Here is a 24932-nt window from a genome sequence, read left to right as displayed (position 1 = left end):
CCATTGGTATTTCTGTGTGAGCTATTTGATTATTTACCTGTGATTCTATACAACACAGATGCAAATTATTAAGCATGTGCCGAGTGTGACCTGAATCCTATTGCACATTGTACTTCCTAGTTAGGAAGATGTACACCATCCAATTGTGGTACCTTGAAGGGAACATAAGGAACGTTCAGGAACATTTGATGTAGTCCTCACAACCCACTTATAGAAAATATCATTAATAAGTGACTGTAGTTCAGTAGAATATATCTAAAGTTGCTGATTTGTTGTATGGAGTAAACAGAAATTGTTTGAAAAGATTCATCAGACTTATTTTGTTGTTCTTAATACCAGACACCTATAAAATGCACAAAAATTATTAAAGATGCTGCCAATCAAAACCAAATGTTTTGTAAACAAAAAATTATGACGTGAACTTTGTAAGTGATCTGAGACAATGATTTAACTTTGCAAAAAGCTAACTATAAACACCCAGAAGTTCCATTTCCTAGAAGCAATGTTGGTTTATTCTCATTACTCGCAGAGAGTCAGAACAGGGAAAAAAAAAATCAACAGATCTAATTAATTACAAAACCAGTACCAGTTGATCTCCCATTTTGCTGTAAGTGGTACTCTGGCATCTACTGATCAAGGAACCTCTGTTTCTGCTATTTCACCCATCAACAGATTATCAACAGCTGCACTTTTACTCGAGACAAGTAAACACATCGCACACACACAAAATGCACTTGATGACACAGCACATGCACCACTAGATCTACTAAACCTTATCACCGATAAAGAGCTTTCAAAAGACCGAACTACTGTTTATCCCTGGCTATGCCAATGACAGCCACCACTACAGTGCCATAAAAGCCCCACAGAAAGCATTGCAGGTGCATGTGAGCAGCATGGAAAAAACAAACAAACTAACTAAACTCCATCAAAACCAAACCAAACCAAACACAAAAAAAACAGAAAAGCCCCAAACTAACTGGCCTTGGTAAGCCAAAGTCGCTTTTCACCCTCTAGTCTCAAATGCACATACCATATGCTGCCCCAAGCCAGGGCCGCTCTGGGCCAGGGCCACAGCTCCTGTCCTGCTCCTTGCTCCATGCAACTGCTGCCATTTCGCAGCCAGCATGGAGCCTCACACCCTGGGGCACCCTGCTGATGTCTGCCTGGAGCCACTGTGGCACCACCGGGCTACCAGCTGCCTCAGCGTGGCTCCTTGCCAGCAGCCCAATGGCTGCCTCAGCCACAGCGGGGTGGGATGGCAGAGGCTCTGGCCTTGTGGGGCTGAGGTATCATGGTGGCTTAGAGCCTGTTGGCAGCACCCACCTCCCTCCTGGGTCTCTGCCTCAGTGTCTTCTCTTGTTGCCCCTCCTACCACCATACCCTGGGCCTCAGACCCACCACTGCATCAGCCCTAAGACATTGCCCATGTCTGTCACCCTACAGGGATGTCCTTCCTCACACCGCCATGTCCTGGGGCCTATGGCCACGTCACCTTTCTGGCTGCTGGGAGGGGGAAGAGCTCCACTGTCTCTTGGCTGTTTCACAGCTGCTGGATGCGTGGTCACCCTGGCCCTTTTCTGTGTTATTTCACAGAAACAGGAAATTATGTTGGTTTCCCTCTCTTCCCTCTCAGCTGAGCTCGAGGCTGGCCTCTGGTGCCCCTGTCAGACTGACCCTCTCCTTCTCCCCTGTGCCTCTCTGTTGCTCCCGCCTCCCCAGCTTTCTGTTGACCCCACTTCTGCCATCCCCTGTGTGACAGCTGACTTGTTCCTGCTGGGAATCCTGTGCGGCAGCAGCAACTCTCACAGGGTGCTAGGGAGGACCCTGAACACATTTAATGCTTAACATCAAACTTAACTGCTGTAGCATAGCTGAGTGACACGTTCATATGAGAAACCAGCATCTACCTCAACCGCTGCTGCACCTCCACCAGCCTCAAGAGCGCTGACAGCGAGAAACCCAAAACCCACAGATTTTATTTATATATATATATATGTGTATATATATATTTGTATGTATCTCTACATATCTATGTATATTTTTTTTTACAACAATCAACTCCTTGTCATTGAGAGGCTCTTCCTGATGAGTAACTGCTGCTTCTCCACAATTTCCTTTCATCAACAAGAGGTAAATGGTTACCTAGTTCCAGCAGCCCAACCCTGTCCTCTGCAGTGCTTGGTAGACTCTCTACCCAAAGATGTCTGCAAACAGTGGAGAAAATTTCTGTTGAAAAATAATTTCTTTGTTAATTTAACTCCAAAATGGCTACTGTAAAAGACCATACTATCTCTAATGGATTTTTTTTCCACAGAAAAAGGGCAATATATTTAAGAATAGAACCATAAAACTCAGAACAAACATCTTTGCACGTGTTTTTGAAAAGAAAAAAAAAAAAGAGAGATTTCTCCAATTAGAAAAGTCTCTCTCATTTTCTCCTAAGTCAGGCCAGATCTTTGATGCCATAGTTGCAATTATTCTCATGTAATAAATTCCTACTATGTACAAGGCAATGCTAATTCAAGTTGGTCAAGTGAATACTTTTTACAAGACTATTTCATTAAGACACCTCCAGGAACTACATTCCCTCCCACTGAGGATGTTTAAGAGAAGGAGTAAGAATCAACACAATAGTAATTAAATACTTTTATTTATTTTTTTTTTTATTACACAGTATTTCCTTCCCCACAGATTAATAAAAAAAAATCATAAGACATTAAATGTAGAGCTATCAAAATACAGTGCTATTGAATCTGCTGCTCCTTTTGGAAGACAATCTGCTTTAGTCAGAAACATCAGATCAGTTAGATTCAGAAACATCACTGCTGCCTACAGAGTCATGAACCATTTTTGCCCAACCTAAATATCCATAATGGATCCAAGCATTTTTAACCCAGTACTCAGTACAGAAATATGCCACATCAAAAGGTATAAGAATTATTATTTGAAGAGAAAGTTTATTAACAATAAAGGCAGATTAAGCTGTTGCCAGAAGGCGTATTATTCTACTGCTGAAGATCAGAGTTTTGATTTCTTCTGAAAGAAGGTGACAACAGCATTTATGCATTCATCAGACAACCACCTCTCCTTCAGGACTTCGCACTCTTTACTGCTGACTGCATGGAGCTTCTCCTTTTCTATACTTCGGATGAGCTGCTTTGACAGTGTCAAAGACTGGAGGAGAAAAGCAAGGAACATTAGGAAGTTATGCTTTCTGGATTTTCACGGGTCAGAAAGTATCACAATAAACGCATGGGAATTCAAACAGTTGTATTAAGATTGTACTTTTCAGCTTTTAGACAATCTTTTAGCTGGATGTAATTATTGCATCTAAGAGTGCTAATAAATTGGAGGAGGTTCATGGGAAGCAAAACAGCAGCCCACAGCGAGTGCTCATAATCAGAGTAGATGGGCATAAGAAGCAAAACCTGCTCAACTGCCTGGAGTGCCAAATGCAACTTACATTATCAGCAGCTGACACAAGTGTCTCCTCTTGCCCAACGTAACATAATCCCATTGTGACTCAAGTAGTTTTGCAAAACCTAAACTAGTGAGCAGGATGACCCAATTCAGCAAAGAGTGAAGCCGTGCAGCATCATCTTGAGCATCCAGAGTGCACACAGTACAATTAATATTGCAGATCCAGTCATAAGGCTCTTAAACCTGAACTATTGCCAAAATAAAAATCTAAGGGAAAGCATCCAAAGCATGCACACAGAGACTGCAAGTGGATTAATTAGTTTTTAAGGCTTTTCAGGCACAGAATCTCAGTGCACAGTGCACTGTCTTAGATTCAGCCAGGGTAGAAGAGAGGTAACTGTCTCACAGTAGCAGAGGGACAGGAACAGATCTGTACTTGAAGGAAAGTATATGGAACCATGTTATTTCGATTAAGGATTAAGTGAAACCAAGAAACAAGATAGGCTGGACAGGAGGATTGGGAATGCTACAGGCTTACAAGGAGGAGAAAAATTTTGAATACTGACATTTTTCGGGAGGCTTGCATAAGCTTCTAATCTCGCCCAAACTTCCTTCTGAAAAGTCCTGTCGGGAAAGACTTCAGTGACAAGTCCCTGGACACAAGCGTCTGCTGCAGTCAGCTTTTTATTGAAAAGCAAAACCTCATTTGCCTATATAAAGAAAAGCAGAAGGTGTGATTCAACAAGATGCAAGACTTGAGTAACCTGATAGGAAAAGTACAAGCTTCCAACTCACATTTATTTTACTCTTTTGCTCATTAATGTCTGCCCTCAGAAAGAAGCACAGAATCCCAGAACAGATGAGGCTGTAAGGGTCCTCCAGACACTGTCTAGTTCAAAACCCCTGCTCAACAGGGTCAGCTGGACCAGGCTGCCCAGGACTGTGTCCTGTTGGGTTTTGAGTCTCTCCAGGGTGAAGATGCTTGTCCAAGGATGAAGACTTCATGGCATCACTGCACAACTTTTTCCTGTGTTTCAACACCTTCACTATAATTTTTTTTTTTTACATTCCAAAGGAATTTCTGGTGTTTCAATTTGTACTCCTTTCCTCTTGTCCTATCACCCAGCACCACTGACAAGAATCTGCCTCCATCTTCTTTACACCCTCCAATCATGTTTTATAAACATGGTAATACTCCCCAAGCCTCCTCTGCTCCAGTAAAAGCAGCCCCATGCTGTCTCAGCCTCTTCTTGTATGTAATATGCTCAAGTGCCTTAATCGTCTTTGTGGCTCCTTGCTGGGCCTTCTCTAGTATGTCCATGTGTCTCTTGTAGCTGGAGCACAGACTCAAACACAGAACCCACTGGTCTCACCAGTGTCAAGCAGGGGGGAAAGAATCACCTCCCTCAACCTGCAGGCCATGCTTCATCTAATGCCACCCAAGGATGCTGTCGGTGGTCTTTCCTGTAAGGCTGCATTGCTGGCTCACAGGCAGTTTGCTGTCCACCAGGACACACAGGTCTTTCTCTGCAAAGCTGCTTTCCAGCCAGTAAGCCCCCAGCATACACCGGTCTGTGGGATTACTTCTTCTCAAGTGCAGGACTTTGCCTTTTCCTTTGCTGAAGTCTACAAGATTCTCCAATTCTCCAGCCTGTCCAGGTCCCTTTGAATGGCAACCCATCTGGTATATCAACCATTCCTCTCAGTTTTGTATCATCTGCTGAGGGTACTCAGTCCCACCATCCGGGCCATGATGAAGAGGTTAAACAAGTATTAGACCGAGCATCAATCCCCGGGCTACAACACTAGTGACTGACCTCCAGCCCCTCTTGTTCTCCATGAGTCTACATGTCTTTTTGAGCAGAGCTCCAAGGTTGCCACCTGGAATTACCTCATCATAAATGTGTTTGTTAACTTCCTCCAGTGACTTCCAGATTTCTAGAATGTGTACTGGTAGGCTCACTGAACAGACTACCCCCTCATACTTCGATGTTTATGAAGCATTTGCTCTATTCCTTACAGATTTAAAACCTGCTCACAAAAATACAATATAATAATGCAGACAATAATATCACAAGCATTTGAAACTCTCTAGATTTTTTTTCTGTGGGATAATAAAAAGAAGCAGAAGGGAAGTTATGCCATCCTGACAAAAGAAAATTTAGATTCTGCTGCGTCTCCCTTTTTCTTTTTTTAATTACCATTATTTAGGCTGCTTACTTCTGGAGTAGACAGAGAAAAGAAGAGTATGGGCAGAACACCAATATATATTAGAACAAAACAGATAATACAAGAAGTCTGGCTGTAAATACATAAATGAATTGCTTCATGTTCACAACTGGAGGAATGGCTGACTACAGGTTTCCCACAGGGTTGGCAGAAGCCCTGCAACACTTGCTCCCTTGCCTGATAAAGGCAGCCTACCAACCCATCTCTTACAACTGCTCTTTTGCTCTTTTTTTTTTAAACTCTTCTTTACAGCATTCTCTCTCATCTCTGGAAGAAAGATACAACCTTTCACCACACAGAAATTGTCTTAACAATGTGGAGGAAGCCATGAGAAAGAAAAACCTTCACCAGCATCACAGTATGGCTTTAGAAGTGGTCACTACTCTGTTAAAGTGCCTGTGCTAACACTGCCGTCACATTTCTTGATCTTTGGTTCTAAAGATGCAAACAGGAGCTTGCTTTGAGGACTCTTGATAGGACTCCACTTGCTCTTACCAACACACATAGGTCAAATGATCTCACGTACAGTGCAGACATTCTTACCTTGGCTAAGCCCATGATTTTTGGAAACAGATAAGAGGAACATCCTTCTGGGCTCTGTCCAAGTTGACTAAATGGACAGTGAAACGTAGCCTAGGGAAAAAAAAAAAAAAGAACACGAACAAAACAAATCAAACTTCACAACAGAGCACAGGATTAAAGTACTAGGATTTAGTTTTCATTTTAAAGTTTCTACTGTGACAGAGTTCACCAGAAATACAACTGAACTGTTAGCATAATAGGCTTTAAACATCATCCAGTGACACCACTTCATTCTCTCAATGCACCCAAGAGCCGACTTTGTCTGTATAATTCAATTCCCCTATCATAACAACCCCATTGATGATGTTCCCTTATTTTAATACAGCGCTCAGAGAAACTATTTTGTATGTGCATACAGAGAGGACGTTCATACATATCTGCCCTAATAGTTATGAAACACATAGCCCAGGTAACTTAAGAGGCAAGGAGCATTTTGCTTTCTGAAGGCACACTAAGTTTATTCTGCTCCTGAAAACTTCAAGCAGCTGAATCTCCTTCCCACAAATTTTATGCAAATTTAAAAAGAACCTGTGGCAGAAATGCACCATGGGATCACACAAAACAATACCCTAATTGTAAGGATAGAATTGAACTACAGAATTTTATGTTTTAACATCTCACATCAACTTTAAGCAAGGAAGACAAAATGCTTGCCTTTATTTCCATTTAAAAATATGAACTGATACACAAAATTGCCAATGCAGCTTTCCCTTTAATAGAAGGTGATCCTCTCTCACTGTACTACAGATGGCCATACAGTAAGAAACACCAATGGACTTCCTAGCAAGAAAGTGACATTTATATCATTTAAGAAAAGATTAGACAACATCTGCCAGGGTACAGGCTAATATTGGCAATGGTTAAGTAAGGGGAGATTAACCATACCGAGGTACAAACTAGTGCCCCATGAACTGGAGCAAAATCCAATGCAGAAGGCAGTCAAGTGACTGCCCAAAACGCTGACCTGTTGTCACACTGGCCTGTGCAGCATCCTGCCAACATGGCTGATAATGATCTGCTCTGGGAATACCTGGCTGAGAATAAAACCAGATCCCGGACACATCAAAGCTGGCCACTCCTGCAGTAGGTACTCAAGGCTTAAGGCACTCCAACCAAACTACCGGAGAATGTGAAATTCAGTAGTCATTTGGATGAGAATGAGCTTACTGCATGGGAATTCACAAAGGGAATAACAGAGAACAATCACTTCTGAGAAGGCTTCAATAAATGTGAAGTTAACAGGAAATTCTCATGAAGACTAATCCAAGTGAAAAGACAAGTTAGACCCTACAGAAATCCTCAAAGAACTGCTACCAAGAACACAAGTTAAAGCTGTCCTAGTACAGGTAGGAAGGTACTAACAGATTGTCTCAGCTAAATAATGAGCTTGTCACTGACTTTAAGTACAAGTACACGGTGAAAACTACATCAGACAACTAAGTATAAAACTAATGTAAGCACACAGAGATTAGAAAAAATAGGAATACAAGGCAAAAATAAGATGCATTTACCAATGATTATGTTTACAACTGGTAAAAGGAAGTTGAAGTATGAATCTCAAACCATTCCAGAAAGCAGGATAATATTAACAGACCAAAACGTAATGTTTATTTGGATTAAACTTCAACTAAATCTATATTAACTTATGGCTGTAAGGAGATATTATGCTGAGGCAGAAGAGATTAGAATTCAAAATAATCTTAATAAAATAGAGAGGTATGAGTAAGAAGACTATTTAGTATGGACAAGTTAAAGTTTGGCAGGAACAACCTTGTATACAGTATACAATACATGACAGAAACAACTGTTTAACTGCCAACTCCACAGTAAGGGATCCAGGTGCTATAGCAGATCACAATATGTAAATCAAAAAACACTGTGTGAAGTCAAAACCGAGATACAGCCTGCAGAATGTGGAGAAGTTCTGCTCTACTTTGCTTCAGTAAGACATGAGCTGGAGTCATGTGTCTAGTTTGTACCACCATGCTCAAAGAGACACACAACAACTGGAAGGAGTCCAAAGGAACACGACTGCAGTCCACACCAGGCAAAACTGAATTAATTCCAGCTCTTCAGCTCAAAAAAACAAAGGATTGAAAGAGTGGATGTAAACCTAAGATATATTTAACAGTTTAAGTACACTGATGGCTGCTGTAAGGGAGGATGAAAACGGTTGGTTCTTTCAATTCAGGAACAAGAAACAAGAGGTTCACCCTACAGCAGAAATGACCAGATGGCAGGGGAGGAAGAGGGAAAACCCAACATTTTTTCTGATAAAAGATCTTGGAACTGGAATAGGCTGAATAAATCATGCACGTTATGCAAACGTATGTCAGGAGTAACATGGTCCTAGCTAATCCTGTAACAAGGCAAGCAGAAGGAGTTGGTCCCTTGCAGCTAAATTTTCCTAAGTCTCCCTGTTGGATTGGATTTGTCACTGTGACTTTGAGGAAAGTCTGACACGGTGCTGCAGCAGGAATCAAAGTACCACCCATCACAGACACTTCTGCAAGCAAAAGTTTGCCTAATATTAAGACCTTGAGTTAAATTCTGTATCTGTTTAACAACCTTATACAAATGAACAGCACAAAACATAAAAAATAAGCCATACAATGGAATTTGGCGCTATGCCTTAACATTGCTTCTGGTCATGTGTTTGGCAAGTTGTCTTAAAAGGAATCTTAAGCTGAATAAACCAAAGCTTTCCCAAAGTTATCTTGGAATACAGATTAGATAAAAATGCTAGTCACTACACTTCCACTCCATAATAAAGTTTTGCTCCCCCTTTTACACCTGAAAGGGGCCTTAGAACCATCATTTCACATCAGCTACTCTTCACCCACTGATACAGTAAAAAGTTTCTCAACTGGAGTCAGTAACTTGATAACCATAATTACAGCAGGAAATTCCATGCACATTAACCACTGGCTGATGCACCCCTGTGCTGGTAATTGAGATAAGTGTTCCTTGATGTGATATAAGAAGGCTTTCCACTTGTGCGTTCTCTCCTGTCAGATTACCCCAAACCAAATAATATTTGCCACAGAAAGGCTTGAAGACCACCTTGGGATCAGCTATGTAACATACTTACCCTGTCAGAAGCATAGACAATGTCACACAATCCAAGGAGCGTTACGCAGATTCCAACAGCTGGGCCATTCACCACTGCAATCAGTGGTTTAGGAAAGTCAATAAAATGACTCACAAACTCTCTAGAGAAAAGGAAACCAGAATATAAGAGACACATCCTAGTCATCTTCAGCAAATATAAACAACTTTCAAAACACATGATTAGATATTGCATAAGAAAACCCATGAGCTAGATTCTATGTAGCATATGTTTTAGTCCCTTTCCCAAACAAATTCCGTTAAAGAAAATAAGAATTATCTGCAATACCCGTATTTCCTTAGCAATGACAGCACAGCTTCCCTGGTTCCTCCAACCAGGTTAGGAAAGTGCTGTCCTCTTCAGCTACAGTTACTGTATATGGCTCATTAGCAAGAACAGTCTCTTGCCCTGTCACTCTGCCTGCCTGTGCACCCATCCCAACACCACCCATGGGATGATATCCATTCCCTTCACAGATTTTGTTCTGCAGCAAAGCCCCAGCAGGCACCAACATCATTATGTGACCACAACACAAAATTCCCTTGTGCCATTCTGCCTGGATTTGAGAAACAGTGTTTTGTTTCATGTGCCAGATACCTCTCCATCCAAGAAGTGCAAAATACATTCTCACAATACAATATTTTCCAGATGTGAACAGTGTTGTAAAAACTCCACTTTGTGGCATCTCTGTGCATCAGATGCAATGAAGCACTGTCCCTGCATAATAGCAACAGCACAGCAAATAGTCTCCTCACATGAGCAAGATGAAACTCCATAAAGTACATGTGAGGCGATCCATTGTGTTGAACACCCTAAAAAGATACTGCAGGCTGGAACGCTTGCCAGATACCACCAAATAAACATCTTTGCAACAGATTCAGACTGCACGATTATCACTTTGTAGAGGCAACTGTGATCCACAGACAGCTTGCCTAAGGAAAAGCTGCAAAACTGAGTACTTTACTTGCAGTTCATCTTTAACAAACAAATCAAAAACATTGTTTGCTTTTCTGTGTGTTTTAGGTTTTCCATCAATTGCAAGTGCGTGAGGAAGCAATCCAACTTGCACGCATCTCTTAGATGTAATCATCATATACAGAAGTAAACGAGAAGACAAAATCTGCTTAAATAGGGAAGAAAAAAACATGTTGTTTGTCCCCCCAAAAAACATTTCAGCCCCCATGTCTTATGATGCCCCAGATCTCCTTGGCCTCAGAAAAAAACAAAGTTAGTTTAACAGGTAGGTTCGGACTTAAAGATGGAACCAAGATGTCAGAACTCCTAGGCAATTTTGAACAAGTTCCTTACATCTCGTCTCTATTCAAAGAAGTCTGCCAGTGAAGGTATTCTGGCATGTCCTGCTAGTGCAGACACTGTTGGATATCAAAAAACCCACACATTTTTCACTGCAGCTTACCAACTATACAGTCAACAACTTTTTTTTTTCCATTACATCTGCATGTACTTTGAGGACTAACAAATAAACCCAAGTCTTTAGCATCACTGTACATAAAAAGATTTATAATATTCACCTCACTTCCTCATTTATTTCACACAATCAATACTACTTCTCCCACATGATCTTTGTGTTTATGCACATGGTGAACCACTGGACACAGTCACCTCCATGGACATATTGTAGCATAACTGGGTCCGTGCTGTCATGTTTTCTAACAACGCCTGCAAATTTTATTTTACCCATTACAGGAACTTGTGCATATATGAAAGCAAGATGCTCTACTTGAGTAATACTGCTCCATCTTCTGCCATCTTCTTCATTTCAGTAGGTTTGACACCAGTAAAATTACTCAGATCATTTCCACTGCTATAGTAGTCTCCGTTTCCTGCAGAGAACACACATGAATAAATGCACCAATGGTTCCTGAGTAGGGAAGAGGAGCTTCCATTTATTACATTTACAAAATAATTTCATTTTAAGTGTCCAACAGCATTAAGTAATTAGAGGGACTGTCTCAAAGTATACACATTACCTTAAAGGACACATATGATTTAAAAATAAGTTTTGACTGACAATTCACTGAAAAACAACAGGTAAAAGGCCAAAGATTATTCAACTTGAAAGATCTGAGGGAAAAAAAGATTATTCTTTCTGTAATAGTGCCAGATAGGAAAATATTTATTACATTTCTTTCCCTGCATACTTGCTCAGTTTTTTTTTTTCTGTCAATTCACAATCATCCACAAAGCAAGATGTAAGAATTTTTTATTTTTTTTTTAACAGGAACATGGAAATTTAAGTTTATGCATCTCCCTTCATCCCTCTTCAAGCTGATGAAGGCATCAAAAGTACACAGAATATCCCATTTAACATGTGGTAGAAGTTTTGAGGTTTTTATGACCAATTAAGGAAAAGGCTTTGCATTCTAAGGATAAGGCCGACAGCACTGCATTGAAATCACTGTACTGAAAGGTGCATCCTTTAACAAGAAGCAGATAACCTGTTAGTAAATGTGTAAGTCAGTTTGAGGCACCATCAAAAAAGCAAAGAGAAGCCAGAGTGCATGATCCCACAGAATCACAGAATGTCAGGGATTGGAAGGGACCTCAAAAGATCATCTACTCTAATCCCCCTGCCGGAGCAGGAACACCCAGATGAGGTCACACAGGAATGTGTCCAGGCAGGTTTTGAATGTCTCCAGAGTAGGAGACTCCACAACCTCCCTGGGCAGCCTGTTCCAGTGCTCTGTCACCCTCACTGAGAAGAAGTTCCTTCTCAAATTTAAGTGGAACCTCTTGTGTTCCAGCTTGCACCTTGTCCTATCATTGGTTGTCACTGAGAAGAGCCTGGCTCCATCCTTGTGACACTCACTCTTTATATATTTGTAAACATTAATGAGGTCACCCCTCAGTCTCCTCCAAGCTAAAGAGACCCAGCTTCCTAAGCCTTTCCTCAATTTAATTGTCTAAGTCATCCTGTGTTCCATGAGGACACTGACAGAACGCGACCTTTCACTGGTGAGCACATCTGTTACTTTACCCTGCAGTGCTCCTCCTAACTAAATAAAATGGAACAGAATGGTTTGTGCAGGGGTATTTGCTATTTACTTTTAGCTTTACATGTGTTAGACATTCCAGTTGTGTGAACTACCCTTCTCATTTTGTAAGGGTTGTTGTGGCCGGTCATTGCTACTGAGAGGAAATTCAGCATCCTGGGAATACAAGGTGTTGGTAAAGAAGACAGTAGAGAAGAATATATGTGCAATTACCTCAGAAGTAATAAGTAAATGGGCTTAAGCCCAAATTCACTTTGTGTCCACACAACTTAGCTGCCAGCCACAGCTTAAGCTTTATCTAATTTCCTAAAAGCACGTCTATCTGCACCAAGGCCCGGCCAGGCAGGCAGCACCTGCTATCAGAAGCTCTGTCCCTCCCGCCCGGCCTTGCCGCTCTATCGTTCAGTCAGCAGAGATGGACCGAGGAGTCCTCTCGAGAATCCCAATTACATGCCCCCAGAGCTGCCAGGCTTCACAGGCGGTATGAGTTTGGGCTGCCCTTTCACACTGTTGCTACAGGCATCCAGCTGTGCACATCTGGTGAGTGGGATGTACATAGCTGGGCCTGGTTGCAGCTTGTTTGGCCAATCCTTTCCTACAGTGGCCACAGGAAAAAAAAAAGTCAATATAAAGCATTGGGATTTTTCTGCTGATCATAAATAAATATGCAGTGTAAACTTCCTACAGGCCATACCAATGTAAGCTTTGAGAGGCTTGTTTTTAGCATGTTCCGATGTATCACAGATGTAGAGAAAATTGACTGAACCCACACCAACTCCACCAACAGTAGTGCAGATGCTGTGGAACAGATATCAGCTACTCAAAAGTAACAAAGCCCTTAGGAGTATTCCATGTCTATCTTCTCATCTCAGAAAGATGTTTTGATTTAACAGCAAGCTTGGTAGAGAATTTGAAGCACCATCTTGAAAGAATTTTGCCGAAACACTTCAGAAAATTTTTAGTCTGTACTGTCTGTACTAGAGGAAATAATTTCCTCACTTACACAATTCTGTCTTAGTTTACATACAGGTAGATACTTCATGTCAGTACTGTACTTTGGCACAATACAAAACAAATCTAAGAGAAGCAATATGAAGTGTGGTACCAGTAATAACTGCAATGGTAGAATCATCTTTCCCAGCTTCTTCAAGTGCTTTAATAATTTCTCTGTACATCTGTGTAATAGGAAAATCAACAAAGTACAAATGAGATGCTGCAAAATATCAGAAAAAGAGGATTCACACTGACAACAAGGAACGTGAGAGACAGATTAACTATGGTCCTTTTAAGTATGAAAAAAAATTGCATCCACAGAAAGTTAAGTATTACATGTGACATATTTCTGATCATAAAGACACATACTTGCACTACTCAAGACTTCCAATGGAAACCTAAGGGACAAATTAACATCCTTTGGAAAACATACATTAACTGGAAAACTCTAGTTTTAAAACCTGAGAAGCAGTTTAAGTGGACAATAGAATATATTAAAGAATCAGCAGCAGTGGGGTGAAGTCTCTGTTCTGGTATCTTTGCAGTTGTGAAACAGCGTGATCACATTTCCAACTGGATGGACTTCCTTATGAAGACAGCTGTGGGATCTGGGAGCCTATCTAGACATCTGCGCAACAGTGCTGAGTCAAAGTAGGCAGCACACGTGCTTTGTTATACATAAGGCTACAGTCAAATTTTGTATCCACAAAGCGGGCTGCTCTTCCTGTAGCTTGTCACTTTAGTGCAGACCATAGTCCTACAAGAAGTTTGGAAAAAAAAATACATGGAAAAGACAAAACTGCAAAACTTTATCTGAATGGTTTCACTTTGTACTGGATATTTATTCCTTAGGTTGTCATTGGAGTCAAGATACTAACCCCTCATAAAATTCAGATCACCACACTTCAGTCAGTTCTGCTAAACCTGTAATAATGATTCTTTAAAAACTTCAGCAGCTTATCCAGGAAGGAAAAAAAATCATTAAACCTCTCAAGTTAATTTCTTTACCTTATGGTTGATGGCATTTTTCTTATCAGGTCGGTTAAACATGATTTTTGTGATATTGTTTTTGGTGGTAACTATTATTGTTTCATAGCCGCCAAGTCTGTTCTCATCTGGAGAAGCATCCTTGTGTTGGCCAGCAGATTCTGCAGAGACCAGACTTGAGACAAGTTCAGTATATTTCTCTCTGGCATCATCCTGTAATGAAAGAAAAAAAAAAATACACAAGATTATGAAAGGCTGAAATGGAAATCAGTTAGTTACGCTACTCATAAAACTGGTACCTGAGGGGGGAAGAAAAAGGGCAGACTGTGCTTCAAGACAAAAGTCTTAATTAGAAAGCATTCTAACTAGGATGAGAAGAGGAACATGCTGTATTTAAAAACTGCACATCATGCTTAAAGTCATCTGGAAAGCAGCAGCAATGGATCTGCACAGTGCATAGATGCTGAGATGACATTTACTTTGTTGGAGAAGTGTCCCCATCCACACCTAAGATTACCAGAAAGACCTTTGTCATATACCCAGCATTTACACATTTCTACGGATCGTTTGTTTCTGCTTTCCAGCTGGACATTTCTCCAAAGAAATATAACCTTTTATTTTAGAACACGTGTTGCTGAAAATAAGGGTGCTGAAATGGGTCTATGGCATTTTAAAATTGCTTGAAGGCACAACCGTGACACACGAAAGCCTAAAGAATCCTGTTGCCCTATTTCTACAGTGAGTAGTGATTTACAAAAATTTTAAATCCTGGGTTGCTACAACCTATTTTATTGAAAGAATAATATAATTCAAACAATTTTATAATTCATAATCTGTGGCACATGAAATTGCCTATTCCCTCTACATTATAACTTCAGGATTATTTTCTTTAAGTGTTTCTTGGCTATTCCTAAAAGCTGCAAAGCCATCTCAAAAACAAAAACCCAACACCAACAAAACCAAAACAACCCACCAAAACCCAACAAAAAAACCTCAAGCAAAATAACCCAACACAAACACCAAAACATGCTCCAAAACTCCAAAGCAGCACATGAATAGGTTGTGTTCATTAAATTATGCAAGCATGTTTTCTTTTAAAAGAAAAAAAAATGCAAAACCCCCTCTGTATTACATAATATCTTCGACTGACCTCAGAAACTACTCCTGAACAGCAGGCCTAATCCAGCAGTGAAACAGCCAGTTTGTAAAGCTTCTGTTTTCTTCATTTAATAGTAGCTGAAGAAACTGTGTTAGCCTTATGCCATGTCAGACTTACTACAGTCTGCGTGAAAAAGAACGCTTATGTATCTTTGCATCTATAGTCTTCCTGCTCATTTCACTTAAGTAAAGACTTCTCTAAAGGTTATGAAAGGTATTAAAGATGTCAAGACATACTAAGAAAAGAATGAAGAGAGGCTCTCAACACACCACGTTTTTCTAGTCTTTTAGTCAGTGGCATGAGACCAACTTCTTAAACTGACAAAGTTATCAATGTGCTGGATTCACAAATTTGCTCTCTGTTGTAAGAACTGAGAAGCTCAACTCATTTTTCTTAAAGGGAAGAACAGAATAGAACATTGTGTGAAAAACACTATTTTTATTGAAAGTCAACACATATGTTAGATATACTGGTACAAGGCTGGTAGTAACAATGTAGAACTAGGCTTACACAGTAAAAAAAAAACAACCGTTCAAACACTGAAGCAATGAAAAGAGTGTAGAATACAGTGCAAAACATTTTGGTGTCTGAAGCAGAGCCGCTCAACTAGCATATATTAGGTTTAGACATCATTCACTTACAGATTAGGCATTTCAAGGTACAGTAATCTACAAAGTATTTAAGTGCAATTATAGGTATTGTCACCTGAGACAAATTGCCAAGAGAATTCCATGCATCCCACTTGGCTTTCTTGACAAAGTCCAGCATACCTGGTTTTGGAGAATTGCAGGGACCTTCAGTAGCCTAAAAAGAGAGTGAAATAAACTTACTTAAACCTTTGTTTAAAGTTCAGATGCCTTGCTAGAAACGAGGATGACTGTTAGGAATATTTATCTGATCAGGATACAGAATTCAAGTCTTGAGAAAGAATGACTAGCTAGTGGTTGGGCAATATTCGGACAGTTCACATACAATGCCTTCTTTTCCAAATATCTGGTGCTGGGCTTTCAGAAGCACCTAACCAATGAGAGACACTAGTTTCCAAAACATCTGTGCCTGTTAAGTACCGCTATCTCAAAATTGTGGAAGTTTTATACTTCAAAAAGACTTGCAAGCTGTGTGAGCAAATAAACATCGTGCAGGATCTATTAAGCTGGATTTTACTTCCAAGCTGGTCCTACTATGAGCAAGGGCGTTGGACCAGTTGAACCGCAAGAGTCTGAACTATCCTGAAGATTTCTATGAACAGTTTTCCTGAAGTACACTACTGGAGAGAAATAGTTCAAGTGGGAGAATAAATAATAAATTTAGGAGCTCATTATTATTAATTAGTAAAACCACCTGGAACCGCTGGCTGTATAAGTTTTTATTTAAAGGAGCAATTGATCGCCTTCTTCAATATAAAAAGCCACAGCCTGTACTGACCCAGCAGCCAATCATTATCCACAAATACTTCCCCAAATAACAGTACAAACCCCACAACAGACTTGCAGTTCTTTCTACAAAGGTGTCCTTCCATGCTGTAGTAGAGAATAACCACTCAAACTGTGGAGGGGGAGTTCCTTGAATTAAAAAGACTACAGTGACCATGCAAAAAAAAAAAATAAAACAACAAACCAAACGAAATCAACAAACAAAAAACCACACAAAACACACACAACAACAAACACTAGCCCCCAAAAAACCCCAAAATACACACACACACACAAAAAGAAACAAAAAAAAAAACCAGAAAAAACCATACAGAAATCAACCTTCAAATGTCAACACCCCTATATAATTGGCTCACCTGACTGGCTACAGGTACAGATACAACAAATTTAAGAGGAAGCATGTGGTATACTCGTTTTCTCCTAGGCATAAGCCATTTTCCAGACTTTCATCAATATATGCTATACTACATGTAAATTGGCTCTGTTTCTTAGAATAAAGTTTTCTATTCAAAATATGATTTAAGATGAAACAGGTTTGGCTTCCTTCAGAATTCAGGTAGGGTTTGAAGGGATGGCATTTCAAGAATGGAATTTTTCAAGAATGGAATTTGAGCACTTGAAATCAAGAGCTTGTTAAGGCATGATACATTTTAAGTAAATATTTTACAGGTCCATCCCCTCAGATCATAAATGCCCCTTATGAAACAAAATAAGTCAAGCCTACCTGTTTAAACAAAGCGTAGAGCTTCAACTTAGTTTCATTCCCAGGATCATTTTTCAAAAGCTTCAGTTGCTCTTGAGCCTTTTCGAAGTCTTTCTGGCTGACTTGCATGGTGGCTGCAGTCATGTGCAGGTGAATTGCTGGAATGGAAACAGCTTGTGCTCGCCTGTTAGGAAGTGGAGAAAAAAAGTCACATTGCTTCATTTTTGTGTAAGACTAGAGGAGAAACAAATATGCTGCTTTCTAAAGACATTAAATATTTGTACCTGCACTGATCAAAGAGTAACAATAACAAAAAACAGGATGCCAAAAATTACAAGAAAGTTGCTTTAAAAGTTTGCTTTAGCTGCAATGTAATTAACCTTTGGAGAATAAGACATAAAGTCCTAGACTTAATGCTGCTAGAGGACACAGAAACTATGCAGTAATATACCAGATCATCATATATAGACCACTAAATGGCAGCAATGGTAAAATAATGTTTTGCTCTTTCTGGAATAAATCAGAGCCCTACAGGTCCTGACCATGAGAAACAAATGAGAAACACAGAATATTTTTATTAATGGTTTAAATCTCTGTATGTGACTTTAGCAGCTTTGTATGTCTACGAATTAAAATGAGTATGCAGCCTGTGTTTTGTGATCTTTCTGTGGGACTACGGTGGGTCCTTGGATTCCCTGATGGAGGGCATGGGAACAGAAATTAGCCTTGAAGATATTGAGGTTTACCCATGAGAAAGATGGGAGTAAAGGAGTACCCAGTGACTTAAGGATGTATCCGTGAGAGAGAAGGGAGTAAAGGAGTAACATTGATGAAAGCAAAAGTAGCCAATAAGATGTTACTGCTGTAACTTGTAACCAATTAAGAGACACATGAAGAGACACACGAATTGGTAAAACTGTATAAAAATGCACTTGTGGCAATAAATGGCATCTGCTACTTTCATCCTGGAAGAACTTGGTCGTTTGTCCGTCTCAACCACGATATCTTTCCAAGTTTATTGTGCTTCTATCTAGAAACACTTCAATCTGAAAGCCGTGTTCTCCAATCAGGGCAACATAAGTGAAGGCCAGTTTCAAAATGTACTTTGGAAATGGACTGACTGTAAAACAGCCTGCAGATACTTGAAAAAAAGAGGTGACCAAAATATTCTGGAAGGAGAAGTCCCCAGAAAAATAGGTAATTCCATTAAAAAAAACAACCAAACAAACCAACCAACCAAACACAAACTCTACTCCAAAGAACCAAACCCAACCGTATCATGCTTTGTAAAAGCAGATTCACTTCAACAGAGTTTGGAAGCAAAAGCCAAGAAGCGTAATAATTTTGAGTTGTTTCAATAGGGCAAAAGCATGTTGTCTCAGCTTTCTTTGGTTAAATTGCAATATACATTAAATATTTACTACTTTTAAAATGTTAGCAGTTTATATATCAGTGTTTCTTCTCTATTTTGGTAAAAGAACAACAAAAGCCCCCAACTTTCCCCATTCTAACTTACACACAGCTGTCATGTCAGAACATCATATATGATAGATTTCATAATCAGTCACACTTGAAAAATTAATGTTTGTCTTAAATGCTGTCTGACAGAATGTCTAACCGTTAATTTATCTTGTTAACATTTCAGTTACAGAACCATCATTTAAAAAGCATGCCTAACATGAAAATTCTGCCTTTTTATAAACACCTAATGAGAATTTTAGGGAAACACTACTGCCTACTTTGAAAACACCCTCATTGCTCTTATTTCTTAAATAAGATCTATTTTCTGTTGCAAGCCTAAAAGTTGCAGGCAAGAAGTGTGAAGAATGTCAACTGTATCCAATTAATTTTATTACTCTTTCATTTCATGCAGATAAAAGGTGTTAGCTGTCTTGTAAAAATGTTTGTAAGTTCTACTGGGTTTATGTCCTATTACAGCCCTTCTATATTAATAAAATCTAAGCTCCTGGTACTTTGGGGCTACCGAGTTTGAATGACAGAAAGCGAAATAATATTTTCTGTTACATAAAGAATTTTTTTCCAAAAGAAAGAATTCCAGAATCTGCTTCAAAATCTTACACTAGTAAATAGAAATCTATCCAAACAATACAAAATAGAATAGGCTACCAAAAGAGGCTGCGTGAATATAAAATTTTCTTTCTAAAATTCCTCAGCTGTCAGCCTTTGCTACCATAGCAGTACATCTAGACATGTGGGTTGACCATCTGCCAGTTTAACTAACATACTGTGTCAGAGTTTAACAAGTTTATCCCTTAAACCAGCTGGGAGGCTATTCACCCAATTTGTAAACTTCACCTCCAGCATCAGTAAAAGTCCTTTGACAGGAAAAAGTGTACCTAAATATATATGGATACAACTTCTTTAGTACTACATTTTTTTAATTAGTCTGTCCTTGAGGCACAGAACATGATGCACCCTTTCATATCCTACCCCCAAACAGGTTTTTAAAGTCACATTTACAGGAAGAAGAAGTGGCTGACACACCAGAAGGCTGTGCTGCCATCCAGCGGGACCTGGACAGGCTGGAGAGTTGGGCGGGGAATAACCTGATGAAATTTAACAAGGGAAAGTGTAGAGTCCTGCATCTGGGCAGGAACAACCCCAGGTTCCAGTATAGGTTGGGAAATTACATATTAGAGAGCAGTGTAGGGGAAAGGGACCTGGGGGTCCTGGTAGACAACAGGATGACCATGAGCCAGCACTGTGCCCTTGCGGCCAGGAAGGCCAATGGCATCCTGGGGTGTATTAGAAGGGGAGTGGCTAGTAGATTGAGAGAGGTTCTCCTTCCCCTCTACTCCGCCCTGGTGAGACCACATCTGGAATATTGTGTCCAGTTCCGGGCCCCTCAGTTCAAGAAGGACAGGGAACTGCTGGAGAGGGTCCAGCGTAGGGCAATGAAGATGATTAAAGCAGTGGAGCACCTCCCTTATGAAGAAAGGCTGAGGGAGCTGGGGCTCTTCAGTTTGGAGAAGAGGACCTCATTAATGTTCATAAATATATAAAGGGTGAGTGCCATGAGGATGGAGCCAGGCTCTTCTCGGTGGCAAACAATGACAGGACAAGGGGTAATGGGATCAAGCTGGAACACAAGAGGTTCCGCTTAAATTTGAGAAAAAACTTCTTCTCAGTGAGGGTGACAGAGCACTGGCACAGGCTGCCCAGGGAGGTTGTGGAGTCTCCTTCTCTGGAGACATTCAAAACCAGCCTGGACATGTTCCTGTGTGACCTCACCTAGGTGTTCCTGCTCCAGCAGGGGGATTGGACTAGATGATCTTTTGAGGTCCCTTCCAATCCCAAACATACTGTGATACTGTGATACTGTGAAGAAGAAAATGAGAGTTCAGGAAGACTAGTGGTTTCTTTTGGTTTGGAGGTTTTTTTCCCTCCAATTTTGCTAACCAGCTTTGGGGCTACTTGAATGCTGCTGTGCCCAAGATGATCTGTTTCTTTTTTTTGCCAGACTAAGCAGTGACTATATTGAAGTGGACTCAATGTTTAAAAAGGGAAATTTGGGGTTACAACGTTTGACAATCTGTACTTCACTCCAGCTTGCTATGGTCAATATTTTGAAAGAGATTCTTAAAGCCTCTTTATATATAATTTGATATGGATCATAAATTAACAGGAAGTGAAGATGGGCAGCGGGGGAGAGGGGAATGGCATAGCAGCCAGTCTGACGGGATGTCTGCACCTATATTCAGGGTTAAGGGGTTTTGGCATTTAGCAGGTCATAAGTTGTCTTCCTCATTAAGGATGCGAAGTTGACAAGTTAGAAGAGGATGAGAAAACAATTATGTGAATTAAAACAAAACAAAACACAAAAAAACCAAACCACACAATTCTCTGGGGAAAAGCAGAATGACCAGAGTCAGAGCTACTTTCCTTGCTGTTTGATTATATCCAGTTTTACTTCTTAGATCCAAAAAATGTTTGGGTAAAATACATTATTGATCCACATCAAATACTCCATCTTTCATTCTTTTCCTCCCTCCCTACTGCTTTGTAATAGGAGATTGTACAACTTCGTCGTTTATTGAAATCTAGAGTTTATAAGAAAAGGCCTCATTTCTTTAGTTCTTCCTTACTGCTTGTAGCTCAGCTCTCTGCAGGATATCTATGATTCACTCCTTTCTCTCTGCCTTCTGATCTCAGAGGACATTACTATACATTACTGATGATTACTAGTTCCGAACTAGCTGACTGCTACTATTTCTCTATTAAAATAACAAAGGATGAAAACTCAAAGGAAAAATGAAGGTATTTCACAATTTATTCACCTTCAGCAGGACATCATTCTTCAGAGATACAAGACTAGAAGGAGCAGAGCTCCTTGACCCCAAGTAGATCACATAAAGAGCGAGGAGATGTCTCACCACCTGTCAGCACAGCAATAGCACTGCCATCCCTTGGACCACAAAGTGACATGACCCCAAAGACCGAGGAGCAGGAGAGGCTGCTGCAGCCCACTACGGGGAGGACTTACTCCTTCCATCTGCTGCTCCCTTGTTGTGACACTGAACCCTTCTTCTTCACTGAGAAAATCCATGCCTCATCTTAGCGGCCTCACTGAAACCACACAGGGCAGGCTGAGAGCCTGGAACCTGACCTACAAACTACTGGTGTTAAACCTGCACTTGTTTCAGTCCAAGCAGAAAAATAAGCCTAAGAAAAGCAATCAAACCCCATCTGCGTTCCCCCTTCTCATCTACTCACCGTAACAAAGCTAAATTATTTCCTTCACAAAGCTTACTCCCTTTATTGCCCTGCACCTTGCACGCAATTAGCTGCCACTCTCCCACTGCTACAAATTACCTTTGTTGTACTGGCACCCCTGGAAGACTCTTGTGGGCCCAGCAACCTCTCCCAGCTGGGTAAAAAATACAGTTCCCATCAGAGAGAGAGAAGCAAGAGGAGTCATAGCTTGACAGACCAGCCACAAAGTCCACGACAAATGCCTGTGCACTCCTGCAAGATCATTCACGGGGTACTTCACAAGCTGTACGCACTCTGAAAAAAAAGAAATAAAACCTGGTCATCACCACCTGAAACATCCAGGCTGATGATTCCCTTGCCTTGGACATCTATCTGTTCCTATTCAGTCATTCTAGGTATAATATCTTGCAAGCCCATCCTATGCATTCTACCTGTTCACATAAATGCCTCTTTCCCTGATAAACACTCAAACATAAGGCTTTTATTAATAATTATTAATAATTACAATTACACTGAAACGAGTTTTTCACTGTTTAGCAAAGATTGCAAAGCCCGTTAAAGATGGGGCCCCTTATTACAGCATCATTGTTGCTTGCATCAGGACTTTTATAGAGTTAAAAATGCCAACTTTTTGTAAAAGGCTGGCTGCTCACTTTCTAACTTTTAAAGCAACTTAGCAGTTTCCTCATGAAGACAAACAGAAGCCAAAAGATCTCTTTGCACATGAAACATCAGACATGCTCAGCAAAAGAAAGGGTTGGATATACCTGAAATCCATCTTCCATTTACTTAACAAAGGTTTTCTTTTAAACACTAGTAGGTCCTGGGGAAACAAAGCGCAGACAAAAGCAGTTAAAAATCCTATTAGGATTAAAAGCAGCGGGTGGTGCTAGAAACACATGCGTTTAAAACTCCTGATAGAACTGAAAATGTTCATTTCATATTATTGTAACTAGCCTTAGAGAGACAAGGAAGAAAAAAAGAATAGGAAGTTTTATCAGACAGAAATCAGCAGTACATTAAACTGCCACCTGGATGAATCCTGGAATGTACACTTAATAGAAGATGTGGATATCTTTTGTGCATTAGGTGTAATACTTCATATAACGCATATGACATCTCTTCTTTGCCATGATTGCTATCTCAAGGTGCTGTGATCTTTTATGCTGCTGCTGCTGTAGAAAGGGTTGTATGGTTGTGTTGGTTTTTTTTAGTTAGGATACAAAGCAATCAGTTCCCACAAACTTCAAGCCACCAAGTGTTTGGTTATAACCTGAAACAAGCTTCTGATCATGTGCATCTCCAGAGTCCTTGCAAAGAGGAGACAGCACATAATGCCCAGCCCATCACAGTTTCTGAGGCACCAGCCAGAGTCTCAACTGTTCTACAAGGTTCAGGAGGCCAAAACTTACCCCAAGTGCTTCGCCTGCTCTGCTCCAGCACAGGCAACTACTGCTTTGGGAGGCTGCTCCAAAATCAAGTAGGGGAGCCACCAAATGAGACCTCCTCACTATCCTGTCCTCCTACTGTTGGGACTCACGCAGCAAGAGAGGAGGAACCACAAGCCCTCCCTGGTGGGGTGCCCGGAATAGTCCTTGCTGCTGGCACCCGGCCATGGAGTATTCCTGCTCTGAGCACAGTCTCAGGCTTCAGTCCCCTCTTTCAGTAGTGCTTCTCCCATTTTGATCCTCCCTCAAAATTATCCTGATTTTCCTCCATGCGGGAGAAAAAAAGGGATCTAGAGAAGGAATAGCAACCTTTGGTCATTACTTGAGCTACATCAAGGGACACAGGAACAGAGCAGATGGAAAAAGCTTGCCACTCCTGGCAACTGCAGCAACTGTTAGGAAATAAGGCATGGGAGGAGAACAGAAACCAGTATTTAAACTGTAACTGATGAGAAAATAAGTGGGCCATATGGAAAAAGAAATTCAACCAGAGACACTGACTTCTCTTATTTTTTTCCCCAAGACATTATATCAGATTCTCTAAAAAGGTGACCAAAAAAAGGAAAAAGAAAGGTTGATAACCAAATAATGACAATGAGCAAAGCATTAGCAGTACCCCTGTTTCTTAACTTTCTTGATAACTAGGAAAATAATGCTAGTGTTTTCCATATTCACCTGAAGTATTTATTGCATGCAATGAATTAAAAGTTTTACTTCACTTTACTTAGCTGACTGCTACTGTCTATGCTGTTAATATAAAAATTATTAGAAATTTTAATCTGCAGGTTGCCCAAATCACCATTCATCATGCCACTGGTTATACACTATGGAACCCACACAGATATTTACCCACACAACAATGAAACATTTAGGATTCATACTTTTTCACATAGTCCAAGCACTTACACAACAATATAAGAGCTTTCCCTGTACAGCTGAAGGTGGAGACGGCATATGTCAAATTTCTGCCATACATTCAGTCCTGCAGTTTTTCTCTCCATACAAGCTATCTTGGCCTGAGCTGGGAAGAGGTACCTGACAGCACTAAAACAAACTGAGCAGCCTGTGGCATGTCTGGAGTGATTGCTCCTTTCCTGTTTGGAGAAAATAGGAGCAGT

At 40.4% G+C, this 24932-nt stretch overlaps 1 protein-coding gene across 8 annotated transcripts in view; it reads right to left on the bottom strand.

Annotated features, from left to right (window-relative positions):
* Nucleotides 1-2636: 2636 nt before the first annotated feature.
* The window catches only part of ECI2 (enoyl-CoA delta isomerase 2), a 43436-nt gene continuing 21140 nt past the window's right edge, over nucleotides 2637-24932 (bottom strand). For 2 of the 8 annotated variants that reach the window (XM_065052502.1, XM_065052503.1), the window contains exons 2-12: nucleotides 23134-23189; nucleotides 22466-22660; nucleotides 17654-17816; nucleotides 16202-16300; nucleotides 14359-14550; nucleotides 13463-13532; nucleotides 11085-11187; nucleotides 9326-9446; nucleotides 6196-6285; nucleotides 3990-4133; nucleotides 2637-3177 (exon numbers count right to left, since the gene is read on the bottom strand). In XM_065052502.1, the coding sequence (XP_064908574.1) occupies nucleotides 3022-3177; nucleotides 3990-4133; nucleotides 6196-6285; nucleotides 9326-9446; nucleotides 11085-11187; nucleotides 13463-13532; nucleotides 14359-14550; nucleotides 16202-16300; nucleotides 17654-17776 (1098 nt within the window). In that variant the 5' untranslated portion in view covers nucleotides 17777-17816; nucleotides 22466-22660; nucleotides 23134-23189 and the 3' untranslated portion in view covers nucleotides 2637-3021. The remainder of the gene's footprint in view (nucleotides 3178-3989; nucleotides 4134-6195; nucleotides 6286-9325; nucleotides 9447-11084; nucleotides 11188-13462; nucleotides 13533-14358; nucleotides 14551-16201; nucleotides 16301-17653; nucleotides 17817-22465; nucleotides 22661-23133; nucleotides 23190-24932) is intronic. The other 6 variants (XM_021293318.2, XM_065052504.1, XM_065052500.1 and 3 more) reach the window with 3 other exon arrangements.

The sequence above is a fragment of the Columba livia genome, chromosome 2 (assembly GCF_036013475.1).
Source record: "Columba livia isolate bColLiv1 breed racing homer chromosome 2, bColLiv1.pat.W.v2, whole genome shotgun sequence".
Classification (NCBI taxonomy): Eukaryota; Metazoa; Chordata; class Aves; order Columbiformes; family Columbidae; genus Columba; species Columba livia.
This window is presented reverse-complemented; position numbering and strand designations above follow the sequence as displayed.